The 16,963-nt window shown below is 40.7% G+C and overlaps 1 protein-coding gene across 1 annotated transcript in view; it reads right to left on the bottom strand.

Annotated features, from left to right (window-relative positions):
* CA8 (carbonic anhydrase 8) overlaps window positions 1-16,963 on the bottom strand; it is a 151,617-nt gene that overhangs the window by 113,965 nt on the left and 20,689 nt on the right. The window contains exon 3 of the mRNA XM_007939479.2: window positions 9,638-9,762. Within this exon, the coding sequence (XP_007937670.1) occupies window positions 9,638-9,762 (125 nt within the window). The remainder of the gene's footprint in view (window positions 1-9,637; window positions 9,763-16,963) is intronic.

The raw sequence follows: 16,963 nt of genomic DNA, 5'->3' as shown, positions 1-16,963 counted from the left end.
TTCGCTCTCCTCTTGCTCCGGCATTGTGTCTTGGATCATCCTCATCTTACCCCTGGATTTGGGACAGCAGCCGTCATCTGATCTGCTGATCGAGGTTCATCAAACCCCGAGAGTTGGGAGGATCCGCCAGACCTACTCACGGACCCGGGACTCGCCAGCCTGCCAGCCTCCACCACTGCTACGTGAGATGAACCCTTGGCTGTCTGTGAGTTCTGTGAGGCATTACAGCGAAACACAGAACCCTAAGACTGGGGAAATTATTGGGAGGAGGAGGAGGAGTTAATGTCTGAAATGATGGAGTGGCATGGTAGTTTGGACATTTGGGACATCTTTGACCTCCGCCTCATGGGGACCGGCCTTGTGCTGATCTTTCTAAGAGAAATTGTTCAAGCACATACCCTCAACTTTTCTCCCCCAGGAAATATCACCATATGACCCACCTACTCCTGAACCTCTCTCCAGGCCACTCTGCTACTGAACTCCTGACCCACTTGTCTACTTGTTCCTCTAGATCTCCACTTGGATGGCTCCCAGGCACCTCAACTTTCACAGTTACAAATGGAATTTATCTTTTCCCCTTAAAAGTTGTTTATTGTCTTGTTATCCTGATCTTAATGGATATTTTACCCTTCAATTAGCTGTCCAAATCAGCAACCTGATAGGTACCTTTGCCTCTTCCTCTTTTTTCTCTGGTCAAAGTAAGCTTGGCTCCTTACTAGCTCCCTCACTGTCCACACCTGTAAAAAACAACTGTGTCCTACACACAAGTGACTAAGCCCCCAGTGCTCCATTTGGAAACTTTCTGATCAAGTCTAGTGTCTTCTGTATTCTGTCTCTTTGACTGGTTCCTTCATACTTAAACTCTGGCTAAACAGCTCATCATATTTCAATTTTGGTCTAACCTTGGGACAATGATTTCAGATTACCCTCAGCTCTACTTAGGTCAGTCCCAAGCTAATCCAGGCTGTAATGTAGGAACCTTTTTATCCAAGAATAAAGATTAAACATTAACTGTTTCCCAGATTTTGTTTACATCTTTCCATGGCTCTTTAGCTGAGTCTCCATCTGTCCCATTCAGCCTCTCTGACGAGGCTCTCCCTCTACCCTAGGGCTGCTCCAAGCCCTCTGAGTTTCAGACAGAAGTTCCTCAGATTGTCAAGGGTTCCTGGCCCCTTGAGGGAAAAAAAACTTCTCCTGCAGGAGAACTTCCAAATCTTGCTAACTACTGCTTCCCAGGGTCCTAGAGAGCTCCCGATCACTAATGAATCTGAGATCTCAGCTCAGTGACCCACCACCTAAGTGCCTCTTATATCACTTCTTCACCCATCACTGCCCCACCAGTGTATCTACTGGAAAAAGTAACTAGAGTATACAATTCTGCTCTAATATCTCCTTCAGATACAAGTGGAGAAGAATATAATAATAATAATAATAATTTTATTTGTTGAGCACCTACTATACATGCCAGTACTATATGCATGATCCACCATTCATCTGCCAGTTTGGTGTACAGTGGTGGCTTGAGTATTTTTGTAATGCTGGAACCTATGCCACTGGTATTACAAATACCCAGCAGGGTCACTCATGGTGGACAGGTTTCAGTGGCACTTCCAGACCATCACAGGCTAGGAAGAAGGACATGACAGTCTACTTCTGAAAAAAATTGGCCACCTAAAACTAAAAGGGAAGAACGTGATTAGCATTTCTCAAGCTGAAAGAAAAAATTCAAGCTTCAAGATTCAATACTGAAGGATTCTATGGGGAAAATATTGAATGATGCAGGAAGCATCAAGAGAAGACAAAAGGAATACAGAGAGTCACTATACCAAAAAGAACCAGTCAGTGTTCAACCATTTCAGGAGGCAGCATATGATCAAGAACTGAAGGTACTGAAGGAAGAAGTCCATGTTGCATTAAAGGTATTGGCAAAATACAAAGCTCCAAGAATTGATGGTATACCGATTGAGATGTTTCAACAAATGGATGAAACACTGGAAGCTCGCACTTGTTTATACTGAGAAATATGGAAGACAGCACCTGGCCAACCAAATGGAATACATCCAGATTTGTGCCCATTTCAAAGAAAGGTGATCCAATATAATGTGGAAATTATCAAATTATATCATTATTATCACAATCAAGGAAAATTTTGCTGAAAACAATTTTACAATGGTTGCAGCAGTTTGTAGACAGGAAACTACCAGAAATTCAAGCTAGATTCAGAAAAGGATATGGAACAAGGCAAAGCATTGCTGATGTCAGATATGGCTAAAAGCAACAAATACCAGAAAGATGTTTATTTGTGTTTAACTATCTATGCCAAGACATTCAATTTGTGTGGATCACAAAAAGTATAGATAATAGTGCAGAGAATGGGGATTCCAGAACACTTAATTATGCTCATGAGGAACCTATATACATAGACCAAGATGTAATCATTCGAACAGAACAAGGGATGTTACATAGTTTAAAATCAGGAAAAGGGTGTGTCAGAGTTGTATTCTTTCACCATACTTATTCAATATGTATGCTGAGCAAATAATCCAAGAAGGTGGAATATTGAAGAAGAACACAGCAAGAGGATTGGAGGAAGATAATAACAACCTGCAATATGCAAATGACACAACTATACCTGCTGAAAGTGAAGGAGACTTGAAGCACTTACTGATGAAGATCAAAGACTTCAGTATGGATTCCAAAATAAAAACCAAACTCATGGCCATCAAGTCAGATCCAACTCACCGCGACCCCTCCATGGATTTCAGAGGCAGTACACTATGAAAGTAGATTGCCCAACCTTCCTTCCAAGGAGTGGCTGGTGGGCTTGAACAATCAGTCTTCTGGTTAGCAGTCAAATGCCTTAGACACTACACATAAAGAAAACTAAAATTCTCACAATTGGACCAATAAGCAATATCATGTTAAATGGAGAAAAGATTGAAGTTGTCAAGGATTTCATTTTACTTTGATCCACAATCAATGCTCATGAAAGAAGCAGTCAATAAATCAAACGATGGTTTACAATGGGCAAATCTATAGCAAATGACCTCTTTAAAGTGTTAAAAAGTAAAGATGTGACTTTAAAGAGTCAAGTGCATCTGACCAAAGCCATGATATTTTCAATGGCTTATATCCATATGAAGATAGGACAATGAATAAGGAAGAATAAAGAAGAAATGATGTATTTCAATTGTGTGTTGGTGAGAAATACTGAAAATACCAGGGAGTACCAGAAGAATGAACAAAATCTGTCTCAGAAGAAGCGCAGCCAAAATGCTCCTTCGAAGCGAGAAAGGCCTGACTTTTGTCTCTTACACTCTTGTCATGTTATTAGAAAGAACCAGTCCCTGGAAAAGGGTATCATCCTTGATAAAACAGAGGGTAAGCAAAAAAGGGGAAGACCCTGAACAAGATGGATTAAGACAGTGGCTACAACAATGGACTCAAGCATAGCACAGGACCAGGCAGTGGTCTCCTGTACATAAGGTCGCTATGAGTTGGAACCCACTCAACAGCAGCTAACAACAATATGCATGATCAAATATAGACCTCATAAGAACCTTATAAAGTAAGGAAATCAAGCATCAAAAATGTTAGGAATAGTACCCAAGGCGTGATTACTAGCAAACAGTGGAGCCAGGACATGAACATAGGTGTTTTTCTGAAGACCAAATATGTGGTCTTAAACACTACTCTCTTCTGACACATGAGAAAGTATGGAAACAAGTGGGGTAGGAGAGAGTGGCCACACTGTATGCTTAGACTGTAGCTTGGGAAAAAGGATATGGCAGACAATGGAGTGGGTCTCTAGGGCCTCACCCAGAAAGAATAACCAATAATACCAATGTATATCATTAAAAATTATAAGGATTACCTAATTCTATTCCCTGGAAGAGACCAAGAACACTGCCCAATCTTACTGACCAGATTGTGATATTGTAATTCCATTTCCCACAAAAGGAACTAGAATTCTTTGGATACATTGTTATTTTTAGATTTAAAAAAGAAAATTAAAAAGATGAGACTAGAACTTTTTCACCTAGGCTCCTTTTAAAGCCTCATAATCATATAAATAACTCAGGTGACAATTTGAAGAAGTTTCCACTAGTAAACCAAAGGATAACTGGAGATTCAATGAAGATAATAACTGCAATAAACATATCAAATATGTTTAAATGCATAAGTTCATAATGACATTAATAAATTAATTAGTCATTACCAGATCCTAATAAATCAGTACAATTATACAAAAATCTATGGCTGTTAAGTCAATTCCAATGCATAGTGATCCTATACCACTGATTAGAACTGTCTTATAGGGTTCCTGGAAGCTCTGGTAGCGTAGTGCCTAAGGCACTTGAATGCTAACCAGAAGGCTAGCAGTTCAAACCCACCAGCCACTCCTCAGAAGGAAGGGTGGGCAATCTACTTCTGTAGTGATAACACCATGCAAACCCAAGGAGGGGTCGCTATGAGTCGGGTCCGACTCAATGGCAAATAACAACAGCAGCAGCAGCATAGGGTTCCCAAAGCTGTAATCTTTACAGAAGTATACCACCACATCTTTCTCCTATGAAGAAGCTGGTGGGTTTGAACTTTTCAGGGAGCAACCAAGCACTTAACAACTATGCTATCAGAGCCTCTTGACTATGAAAACTAGTAAATAAAGGAAAAGAATCATGCACTTATCTAGCTTTTCCTATATGAATAGTAGCACTAGGCAACCAAAAAGTGGATATAGGTAAATTAATGTATTTTGGCCAATAAGAAAGCATTGCTGTTAATAAATTAAGATTATCATCATTCTGCAATCACTAATGAATTAATAGACCCAGCAGTTATTATCATTGGCTGCTAACAACACAATAAAGAAAGATAACTAGACACTATGTCTCTCCTATAAAGAAATTCTGCAAAAAAAATTGAACATGAATCTGAGTATGCTTTAGATCAAATTACCAATTTATCAAGTTATGGGAAACACAGTGGACATGTGTTTAAGGATGGAACTAGAAAAGTTTAAACTTGAAAACTCAAGAGTACAAATGACTAAATTTTCTTTAACAAAAAAAAAATTGCACAAGGGAGAAAGACAAAGAGATGCAGAAAAAGTGCATAAATCAAAAGAAGTTTTAGCAACATCTCAACCAATCACAAAGTGTTGACTTTATTTGGCTCCTAACTCAAACGAAGTGCTAAAAACAGTAAGATATTTATGGGACAATTGGAAATTTGGAAACTAGATATTTGATATTAAAGAATAATAGTTAAAGAAAAAAAATTAAGTGTAATAATGACATTGTGGTTTTTTTCCTTAAAAAAAAAAGGTCTTTCTCTTTTGGAGATACATACTAAAATGATATACCATGAACTTAATTACTTAAAATAGTATGATAATGGGGAATTTGACGGATACAGATGAAGCAAGATGAATAAGAGTTGATAAAATTTGAAGGTGGAAGAGAAATTCATGGGGATCATTATTTTATTTTGTCTACTACTATAAACATTTAGATTAACTATAAGAAAAGATTTTTTAAAGAGGAAGAATGGGCGATGATCCTGATGCTAACTTCTAAGTAACACAGGGTGAACCACCCCAAGACTAGAAGTTAGGTGAGATGCCTTGGAATTGTGGGATCCACTTTTGGAAGTCCTCAGGGAACCCTACGCTAAAATGATCCAGTCAGAATGCCTCAGTTTTCAGAGACCCTTAGATCCGATTACCAACTCAGAGCACCTCACTGTCACTGCCGTCACTTACAAGGGCAAAGGAGGGCAGCTGCTGCTTGCTGCCTACACACATTCACTACTGATAAATGCAGAATGGACACACCACGACCACATTGTGACCAAATGTCTCTTCTACAGTGAGAAAGGGTCCTTTTTCCAACAAAAACCAATCATGGCAATGCCATCCACGCCAACCTGGAACTAACTGGTTCCTACATCAGGCAAAACCTCTCTGTCCAGATACAGGAAGAAGTTTATTTTCTGTTCCAGTAGAGCTACAGGTAATAGGCCCTGGCTCCTGAATGAAATAAAAATGGGTGCAATAGATACTGATCTTCAACATTAGACTTGTCAAGGGTGTTTCAGCACCCAATGATTGTATACTCAGGGTTAAAGTGAGAGTAAAAGTTAGGATGAAGGTTATGGTTGGGTTAGGTAAGGATGAGGGTTAGGATTAGGGTGAGGGTAAAGGTGAGAGTTAGGTTTAGGATGAGGTTAAAACCAAAAAAACCAAACTCACTGACATTGAGTTGGATACAACTAATAGCAACCCCTCCCTGGTTTCCAAGGCAGTATCACTACAGAAGTAGATTGCCCAATCTTCCTTCCAAGGAGAGGCTGGTGAGTTTGAACCACCAGCCTTCTGATTAGCAGTCAAATGCCTTAGGCACTACACCACCAGAGCTCCTAGGATTAGTTTAGGGTGGGGTAAGATTGAGGGTTAGGGTTAGGGTGAAGGTTAGGTGAGGTAAAAGTAAGTTGGAGGGTAAGGGTGAGATAGGTGAAGATTAAGTTAGGGTTAAGCTGAGGTAAGGTTTGGGATGGGAGTGAGATTGAAGGACAAGAGTCTGGGTAAGGTGAGAATGAGGGTAAAGATCAAGCTCTGGATCAGGATGATGAGAGGGTAGGGTAAGGGTGAGGATCAGGGTGAGAGTCAAGATGAGGTGAGGGTGAAGGTTAGGGTGAGGTGAAGGTGCAAATTAGAGAGACCAAATGACAAGAGGCCTAATAAATGTTGCTTTAATGAACAAATGACTAAAAGATTCCTAACTATGAGATAATAAATCCCCCATGACACTCAGTGTTGGATGAACAACTAGTCTCATATAACATTTCTCATGTCTTTAAAAAGGAGCTTTAGTGGCACAGTGCCTAAGACATTTGACTGCTAACCAGAAGGTTGGTAGTTCAAACCCACCAATCACTCCACAGAAGAAAGACCAGGCAATCTACTTTCGTAAAGATTTACTACCTCGGAAACCCAATAGGGGTTGCTATGAGTTGGAATCGATTCAATGACAGTGGGTTTGTTTCATTTTGTTTTGTTTTTGGTATGTCCTTAAAACACTTAATATTTGATTTTTAAGACTTAAATATTTTTAATGAAAGAGATATCCTAAGCTTTTATAGGAATTAAAAAAACATTAAAAACATAATAAAACAATTTTGAGAAACATTTTATGTAACCTATAAAGGATGCACTTCATTTATACAAAATTACATAGTACTGACTCAATTATTAAGGAAGAATGCACACGTACAGCTGAGAACAAAGACTGGCATCCAGTAGTCCCTAAAATACACCTGCCAGCATTTACTGCCCTCTTACACCCCATCAAAAGGTTGTTTCCTGGGAAGAAGTGCCAACTGCAGTTCATTATAACAGGACTTGGGCTAAAAGAGATATCCTCCAATTTCACAAGCACAAACATGTCCTCAAGAAGGTCATAGTCAACTAAGGAGACATATTGCTCTATGTGATGGCTAATTTTTTGTGTCAACTCAGCTAGTTGTTTGGCCAAACACTAGTCTTGTTGCTGTTATAGAGTATGTGATTAAATCATTTGGCTGTAAATAGAACAGATTATTTCCCATATGTAATATAATGTAATATAATTACCTTACATGTCATATAAGGTAATCACCTTCCATAATACAATAGCCTTTCCATAATGCAACCTAATGTGATGTTATCAATCAGTCAGTTGAGATCATACCAGTGTAGGGTGGATCCGAAACCTAATCACTTCTGACTTATAAAAAGATAAGGACAGAGAGACCCAGACACAGAGGGGAAGACAGACAACATCTGATGACCCATCTACAAGCACAGGACCAACCGCAGACACCAGAAACTAGAAGAATCAGACACAGAAGGAATCATCACTGTCAAGACTTTGACTTGAATTTGTAGCCTCTAAAACTATAATAAAATAAATACCTGTTGTTTAAAGCCACCTATTTCTAGTATTTCTGTTACAGTAGCACCAGGTAACTAAGATACTCAATAAACGTTACAGTACGTGGGAGCAGCACTATGCCACTGACAGGTATAGGCATACTGGACACACAGGAGAGTGCAGGGTAGTAAATTACTTAGTGTGGATTTTCTACCCATAAGTCTTTGTAAACTCCAAGGTGGGATTTGCTATGAGCAACTGAGGAGCTCCTGATTGCTAAAGTTGTCCACCTGGTGTATTTCTGTTGAGCGTGGCACAAAACAATGTTCTGGGAGGTTCCCACTCTCTCTCAGGTGCTTAGAGTTCTGATGCTGTGACTGGCTAGTTTGATCACTCTGCCTGGCTTAAAAGGAGGCCTCCTAGAGGCAGAAATCTCTCTGACTGCTGCTAAGGAAAGATGCATTCCTGGGAGAGACGTGCTGCTGAAAGAGACACGTGCTGCTGAAAGAGACACGCGCTGCTGAAAGAGACATGCGCTGCTGGGAAACAAACTCAAGAGACACGCATTGCTGAGTGAGACACTGAGGGGCATGCACTGTTGGGAGAGAGACTGTGAGAGACTTTGGCTGAGAGACAGTGGGCTGGGAGAGAGACTGAGTGTGTTCCTGACTTGAATTATAGCGTGGTGCTTCCCTAATAAACCCAATAATCTGTGAGTTCTGTGTGGCCACCGCAGTGAATTATCAAACCCAGGAGAGAGATTGGTGGGTGCTTTGGGAGAAACGGTTGGTGAAAGAGCTGGACGGAGGAAGCATGTCTGGCCTTGCAGGAATAGGCCTTGGGCTATTGACGGTGATTCTGTCTTCCTTTTGTGGGGTTCTAGGAGGTCAGAGTATGTGGTCTCCTTGTCCTTTTAGCAGAGAGGTAGAAATTAATTCTGCCTAAGGAGCTCAGAGGAATCCCTGGTAGTGCAAATGGTTAAGTGCATGACTACTCACCAAAAGGCTGGCAGTTCAAACCAACTTTTGGAAGTAAGGTCTGACAATCTCCTTCAAAAAGGTCACAATCTTGAAAAATCTATGGAGCAGCTCTACTCTGCATACTTGGAATCAACTCAGCAGCAACTAACAGCACCAACAATGGAGCTCAGAAAAGTCCCACAGAAGAAATGATATATCATTTGGATGTTGAAGAAAGAACAGAAATTGACCAAGAAGATAAATGAGGAAGGAATTCTTCAGACAAACAAAACAAGTCTACAATCAATCTCTGTCTCTGTCTCTCTTATGTCTTCTCATGAATAAAAAGCAACCTACCAAATTTAGACAGACCTAACCTAGACTTTTAATCACTGTTGAGCTTTCACCAAATTTATTTGTCTTTAGCTCATCACCTATTCATAGTATCTACAAAAGTGACCTGCTGAATTTGCAGAGGCAGTAGAATTTTTACAACAGTAATAATACTAAATGAAAGTTACATTGTAGATTACCTTTATAACCAATTGCTCATGCAAGACTGTGCATATTACAAGCCCATTAAAGTAGGTGAAGCTTCATGTGCTGTCCCAAGCTCACGTTTCACAAAGCGCTGCTTTTTTATTTTAATACAAGCTGATATAATTCAAGAGCTGTGCATCACCCTTTAAACTAAGCCATTTTCAGTAAATTGCTGGATATTTTATATAAACAACAAGAATCTTACTCCAGGATTCTTATTCTTACCTCCATAGGAAAAGCTTTGAAATTAACAGTGTGCTCAGAACCACGCTGGTTTTCTCTACCCCAATGAAATCTTACTTCATACAGTTCAAATTCATGCCCTTGAGGCAACGGTCCTCCTGATAGAACTGAAAAAGAAAATAAATTCTATTTAATTGCATCTCAAACATATTTATTAAAACAGCATTAGAAACACTGGGGATATTTTTTGCCAAAATCCTCAAGCGTTCCTAGATTAAATTCATACAGCCAAAAGGAGAAATACACCACAACTGTGAGGTCAATTTATACTATCTGGGTTTGGCTGAAATTCTTGTTTTTGCCATTCACATATACTAGAAGTTCAAACACTCTGAAGTACTTGGTAATGATATGTATATTTTAGCTCTTTGTGTATTTTGGATATAAGAGTAAAGAAGGAAAGCAAACACAGTAGCTATATCTATCTTCCCTAAGACTTAAGTTAACATGACCACAAGCCAAGAATATGGTCTGTGTCTCAGAATGATCAATAATTGACTGTAGACCTATTAATAAATCAACCATGTTTACAGGTCAACCATTAGTCTTAGCAAGCTTTCAAGCTAGAGGACAGTTATGGGTGAACAAAATTATCTACAAAGAGAACTATTATTCAAAAAGAGACAGAAGACTACTATTAAGTCAAATTGATTTTTCAACAACAAATCACACTTAAAAATCAGATCACCATTCAGCATCACAGGCAGTGCAAATAAAGTAACACTACTATAAAATATATTTTTAAAAATTTGCCATTGAGTCAATTATGACTCATGGCAACCTTCTATGTGTCAGAATAGAATCGCTCCATAGGATATGCAGAAGATGGTTTTTTGGAAACAGATCACTGGGTCTTTCTGCTGAGGCATCTCAGGGCGGACTCAAACCTCCAACCTTTTGGTTAGCAGCCAAGTATGTTAACTGTTGGCATCACCCAGGGAAACCAATAAAATATTGACAATCCTCAAAGTGTTAACACTAGTATGACAGGGCTCTGTCTTTATTCTGGATATGATTCAGAACTCTGTCCCAACAGCACACTGAAGGAGATGAAAAACATGTTTGTAAAAGCAATTCTCATGAAGAAATAAAATGTTTTCTTCAGTTAAACATGCCTAAGTAAAAACTTCAGATGCAGTTTATTAAGCATAAATGGTCATTTTCATCACAAATGTAAGTTATCTTAATTCGGGGCACTCCGGCTCTATATACTCTCAATTCTAAATGGTCTCATCTAAGAATTGTGTATTACTTTTAGTCAAGGAGCTAATAAAAGTCACTCCTTCTGCTTTACCACTTCCCAGACCTAAAAGAGGTGCTTTAAAACAGATTATCATCCATACTTTGGTTGCCTTTGTGGAGGCAGTCTGCTCTCTTGAGAAAAAAATATCGTTATCCATTCTTACTCCTAAATTCAAAAAAGAAAGCTAACTGGTGCAACAATATTTGGATGGATCTTCATCTAAGGACTTGTCCTAAAAAATACTGCTGCCTATTTATATCAAAGTACAAATACTATAGCAAGATGACATAAATTAGAAGAAAAGGCAAAACAAAGACAGAGGCAAAAAATAGACTGAGAAATGAGGCTATTACACGAAATTCATGTCACGTAGCCCTTGTTAAAGGTGTCCTACAAATTTAGTTCTAAGTTTTCTAATAGCTCAAACCTAGAAGAAACAGAACATCGGTAGGAAAAAGAGATATTTGTTTTCTAGTGGATAAGTTTCATATGGAGAAGAAAGAGACAAGATGCATGGCCTTTAGATTAACACTACTTCACTTGGTTTTAAGGTTCTGACTCATTCTTGGATTATTTAAGTCTCATAACAAATACAAGGATTCAGCGTCATCCACTGACAGGAGAGAAAAAAGCAGCTGAGAGGACTAAGAGTGGCCTGCCCCTGTCACCTAGTGCCAGAAGAGAACTGGAAACTCAAATCTTCTGACCCCCACATCCCAGTGGTGAGGCCAGGATGGTGTGGTAGCTAAATTATGTGTCAACTTGGCTTGGCCTGGTTGTGAGTGGCTGGGCAGCTGGATGTAGTTATTTCCCATGATGAGACTGGTAATCAACTCCATGATGGAATCTACCAGAGCAGCTCAGTAGCTGTCTTACGGATATGGTCTGCTTCAATATATAAGAAGAAGCTTTGAGGAAGGTCTCTAGCTTTTCAGCATGCTTGGACCCTGCATGTAGCCGAGTCTTTATTCAGCAGCCTGCCATCTTTCCCGCTAATCTTAGGACTGTCTCTAGACTTGAACCAGTGGCCTGCCATGTGTTTGGTAATCTTAGGACTGTGCCATTTTACTTGTCAACCTTGGGTTTGTCAGCCTTAGGAGTCAGCAGCTGCCAGAGTGAAGACACCTCAGCAGCGCCAGTGGGCCAGGAGCAAGAGGCTGAGCTGAAGCTCAAGGTCGAGGGGATTTCACTCAGTCCCTAAAGCTGGCACTTTGAACTCAGACTTCTAGCCTCCTAAACTGTAAGAAAATAAATCCTTTTTTGCTGAAGCCACTCATTTGTGGTATTTCTGTTAGAGCAGCACTAGAGGACCAAAACAGATGGAAAACCCAAATTTCAACATCTGTGAGCATTAACTACAAAATAATTAATTCTTAAAGTTTATATTTCTAGCTACCAGTCCCTCCTTGGAGTATTACACCTCATTTTATTTCCCAATATAATCAAAAAAATAAACAAACAAATAAATATATGGATCTAAAGGTTTACAAATACTCCAAACTTTATCACAGGCTCTTCCTCTTCCCTAACAATTCATTCTGTGAATTTAAAAATATGAAAATGTTTCTATTCCAACATGACTACCTGTTTCTGGGTAACCACACAACTAATCCTTTCCTGTGGTTTTCCAAAGTTGTCTTAAGAACTGAGAGGCAGATACTGCATCTACCCACTGTTCACACAACCCCCAAGCCAAAAAGAAAAAGAGAGGAAAAGCTTCTTTGGGCCTGGTGCCATACCCTAGCCTGCACCACCAGAACTACAGAGCATACCCCTTCTCCCCTGCAGAGACTCTGGTGTGAATTCAGCATCATTCTACATTCAAAAGAAGGTGACCAAATGGTCTTGCAGGAGGCACAAGCACCACATTCTAAGGAAAAAGTAAGAGGAATATAGTGTTCCGGTTACGTAGTGCCGCTCTGATAGGAATATATACCACAAATGGGATGGCCTTAACAAACAGGAGTTTGTTCTTACAACTTGGAGGCTTTAAGTCCAAGTTCAAAGTGCCAAACTCTAGGGGCTGGGTAAAAGCCCCTCAACCTTGGGGTCCAGCTCTGCCTCCTGCTCCCAGCCCCCTGGAGCTAGAGGCTTTTCTTCACTCAGACAGCTGCTGGCTGCTGAGGCTGACAAACCCAAGGTTGACAAGTAAAAAGGCACAGTCCCAATGTTACCAAACCACATGGCAGGCCATTAATTTAAGTCCATTGTAAGTCCCAAGGTCGGCAGAGCATGGCAGGCTGCTGAACAATGACACGGCTACATGCAGGATCCAAGCATGCCATAAGCTAGAGACTATCCCCAAGGCTTCTCCTTATATACAGGAAGCAGACCACATCCCAAAGGCAGCTACTCAGCTGCTTGTGGTAGATCCCACCATGGAGTTGATTGCCAGTCTTACCATGGGGAATAACTACCACCACCTGCCCAGCCACTCAACCAGGCCCAGCCAAGTTGACATACAAACTGACCTACCACAATTCTACCCCTTGTCAACTTGGCATCTGTACAGATCTCTCTCACTGGGTGGCTCCAGTCCCCTAGCTCCTCTGACTGGCAACCTCACCTCCTTGGCCTGGCAGGCCTGTTCCTCTCCCTCTTGGGCATGGCAGCCCCTCCCCCTCACTCTTGGGCAGCGGCTATGGCTCCATCCCACTGGCTCACGTGAACCAGCAGCTCCACACTCCAGAACCCAGCTGGTAAAGACCTGGCTCTTTGAAACCTAGGGGACTGTGGTGGTTCCACCCCCAAAGGCCATGGTCCTACCCTTTCAGGCTGAGACAGCTCTGCTTGTTTCCTTGCTCTCTCTGCTTCGACCGATTAATGCCAAGGGCGACCCATTCCAATGGAAAACTTTCTGCCCAAAAAGCACTCGGCTTTCTTACTCCGTGGGCCGGCCAACCTGCTACTCCATTTTATGCTGGTTTTCTCTACCAATTAACGCCCAAAGGCAACCCACTCTGCCAGGAAGCCGTCTACCCGATGGCACCCAGGTTTCTCCTCCATGAGCTGGTAAGCCTATTGTTGTATAATGCTGGTCTCTGGGCTCTGCTATTGCCCTCTCTCATGCTGGCCTGTTGGCTCTGCTCCTGCTGTCTCTCATGCCATTCTCTTGGCTGTGCTCTTGCTGTCTCTCATGCTATATGCCAGGGTCTCGGGTCAAGGATGTACTCCACTCCTGTTTCCACATTTTAGGTATCTGTCAGAGCAGCACCCCACTCTCAGTACCATATTCTGTTCTGGGTACCTAGTGCCACTCTGACAGGAATATATACCACAAATGGGATGGCCTTAACAAACAGGAGTTTATTCTATTTCAGTTCAGGAGACTAGAAGTCTGAGTTCCAAGTGCCAGGCTCTAGGGGCTGTGTGAAAACCCCTCGACCTTGGGCTTTAGCTCTGCCTCTTGCTCCCAGCCCACTGAAGCTAGAGGCATCTCTTCACTCAGGCAGCTACTGGCTGCTGAGGCTAACAAGCCCAAGGTTGACAAATAAAATGGCACAGTCCCGATGTTACCAAACCACACAGCAGGCCGTTAATTTAAGTGTATTGTAAGTCCCAGAATCAGCAGAGCATGGCAAGCTGCTGAACAACAACACAGCTCCACGCAGGGTCCAAGTGTGCCATAAGCTAGACACTATCCCCAAGGCTTCTCCTTATATATGGGAAGCAGACCACATCCCAAAGGCAGCTACTCAGCTGCTTGTGGTAGATCCCACCATGGAGTTGATTGCCAGTCTCATCATGGGGAATAACTATCACCAGCTGCCCAGCCACTCAACCAGGCCCAGCCAAGCTGACATACAAACTGAACTACCACATCTAATAAAACAAAGCACATGTGAAACAGAAAAATTCATTCCTCAAATATTCTTTGTTATTGTTGTTGTACTTTGTTATTGTTGTTAGGTGCCCTCAAGTTGGCTCTGACTCATAGCAACACTGTGTACAACAGAATGAAACACTGCCCAGTCCTATGCCAGCCTCACAATCCTTGCTATACCTGAGCCCACTATTGTAGCCACTGTGTCAATCCATCCCGTTGAGGGCCTTCCCTTTTTTCACTGACCTGCCACTTTACCAAGCATGATATTCTTCTGCAGGGAATGATCCCTTCTGACAACATGACTAACGTAGGTGAGAGGAAGTCTGGCCATTCTCCCTTCCAAGGAGCATTCCAGCTGCACTTCTTCCAAAACAGATTTGTTAGTTCTTCTGGCAGTCCATGGCACTTTCAATACTCTATGCTAACACCACAGCTCAAAAGCATCAACTCTTCTTTGGTCTTCCTTATTAATTGTACAGCTTTCACATGCATATGAGGTGACTGAAAATACGATGGCTTGGGTTATGCTCACCTTAGTCTTCAAAGAGGTATCTTTGCTCTTCAACACTTTAAAGAGATCTTTTGCAGAAGATTTGTCCAGTGCAAGACACGGTCAGATTTCTTGACTGCTGCTTCCACTGGTGATGATTGTGAAAACACGTAATATGAAATCTTTGACAATTTCAATCTTTTGTCCATTTATTGTGATGCTTCTTATTGGTCCAGCCATGAGGATTTTCATTTTTTTATCTTCAAGTGTAATCCATACTGCAGACTGTAGTCTTTAATAATCTTCATCAATAAATGCTTCAACTCATCTTTACTTAAGGCAAGCAAGGTTATGTCCTCTGTATATCGCAGGTTGTTAACGAGTCTTTCTCCAATCCTGATGCTGCATTCTTATGCCACATTCTTATTAATATAGGCCAGATTCTTGGATTATTTGTTCAGCATTCAAATCAAGTAAGTGTGGTGAAAGGATACAACCCTGACACACTCCCTTTCTGATTTTAAACCATGCAGTATCTCCTTGTTCTGTTCAAATGACAGCCTCCTGGTATATACAGGTTCCTCATAAGCACAATTAAATGTTCTGGAATTCCCATTCTTCTCAATGTTATCCATAATTTGTTATGATCCATACAATCAAATGCTTTTTCATAGTCAATAAAACACAAGTAAAAATATTTCTGGCATTCTTTGCTTTCAGCCAAGATCCATCTGACATTAGCAATGATATCCCTCATTACATGTCCTCTTCTGAATCCAGCTTGTATTTCTGGAAGTTACCTGCCAATATACTGCTACAACCACTTTTTTAATTATCTTCAAGATTTTACTTGTGTGTGATATTAATGGTATTGTTTGAGAATTTTCATATCCTGTGGGATCAATCACCTTTCTTTGGAATTGGCACAAATAAGGATCTCTTCCATCAGTTGACCAGGTAGCTATCTTCCAAATTTCTTCATATAAATGAGTATGCGCCTCCACACAGGATCTGTTTGTTGAAACTTCTCAGTGGGTATCCTGTCAGTTCCTGAGCCTTGTACTTCACCAATTCCTTCAGTGCAGCTTCAACTTCTTCCTTTAGTACCATCAGTTCTTGATCATATGACACCTCCTGAAATGGATGAACATTGACCAATTCTTTTTGATACAGTAAGTCTGTGTATTCCTTCCATCTTCTTTTGATGTTTCCTATATCATTCAATATTTTGCCATAGAATCCTTCAATATTGCAACTTGAGGCTTGAATTTTTCCTTATGTTCTTTTAGCTTGAGAAACGATAAGAGTGTTCTTTCCTTTTGGTTATCTAACTCCAGGTCTTTGCACATGTCATTTTAATAACTGACTTTTTGTCTTCTTGAGTTGCTCTTTGAAGTCTTCTGTTCAGCTCTTTTATCTTGTCATTTCTTCCATTTGCTTTACCTACTCTCCATTTAAAAACAAGGTTCAGAGTCTCTTCTGACATCCATTTTGGTCTTTTCTTCCTTTCTTGTCTTTTCAGTAACTTTTTGCTTTCTTCATGGATGATGTTCTTGATGACATCCCACAATTCCTCTGGTTTTCAGTCATTGGTGTCCAATGCATCAAATCTATTCTTTACATGGTCTCTAAATTTAGATAGAATATAATAAAGGTCATATATTGGCTTTTGTGGCCTTGTTTTAATTGTCTTCAGCTTCAAATTGAACTTGCATATGAGCAGTTGATGGTTTGTTCCACAGTCAGCTC

This window comes from Orycteropus afer, unplaced genomic scaffold (assembly GCF_000298275.1).
Source record: "Orycteropus afer afer isolate SDZICR_OR568_19922 unplaced genomic scaffold, OryAfe1.0 scaffold00060, whole genome shotgun sequence".
NCBI lineage: Eukaryota > Metazoa > Chordata > Mammalia > Tubulidentata > Orycteropodidae > Orycteropus > Orycteropus afer.
The sequence above is the reverse complement of the archived record's forward strand: the minus strand, read 5'-3'. Positions and strand labels throughout refer to the sequence as shown.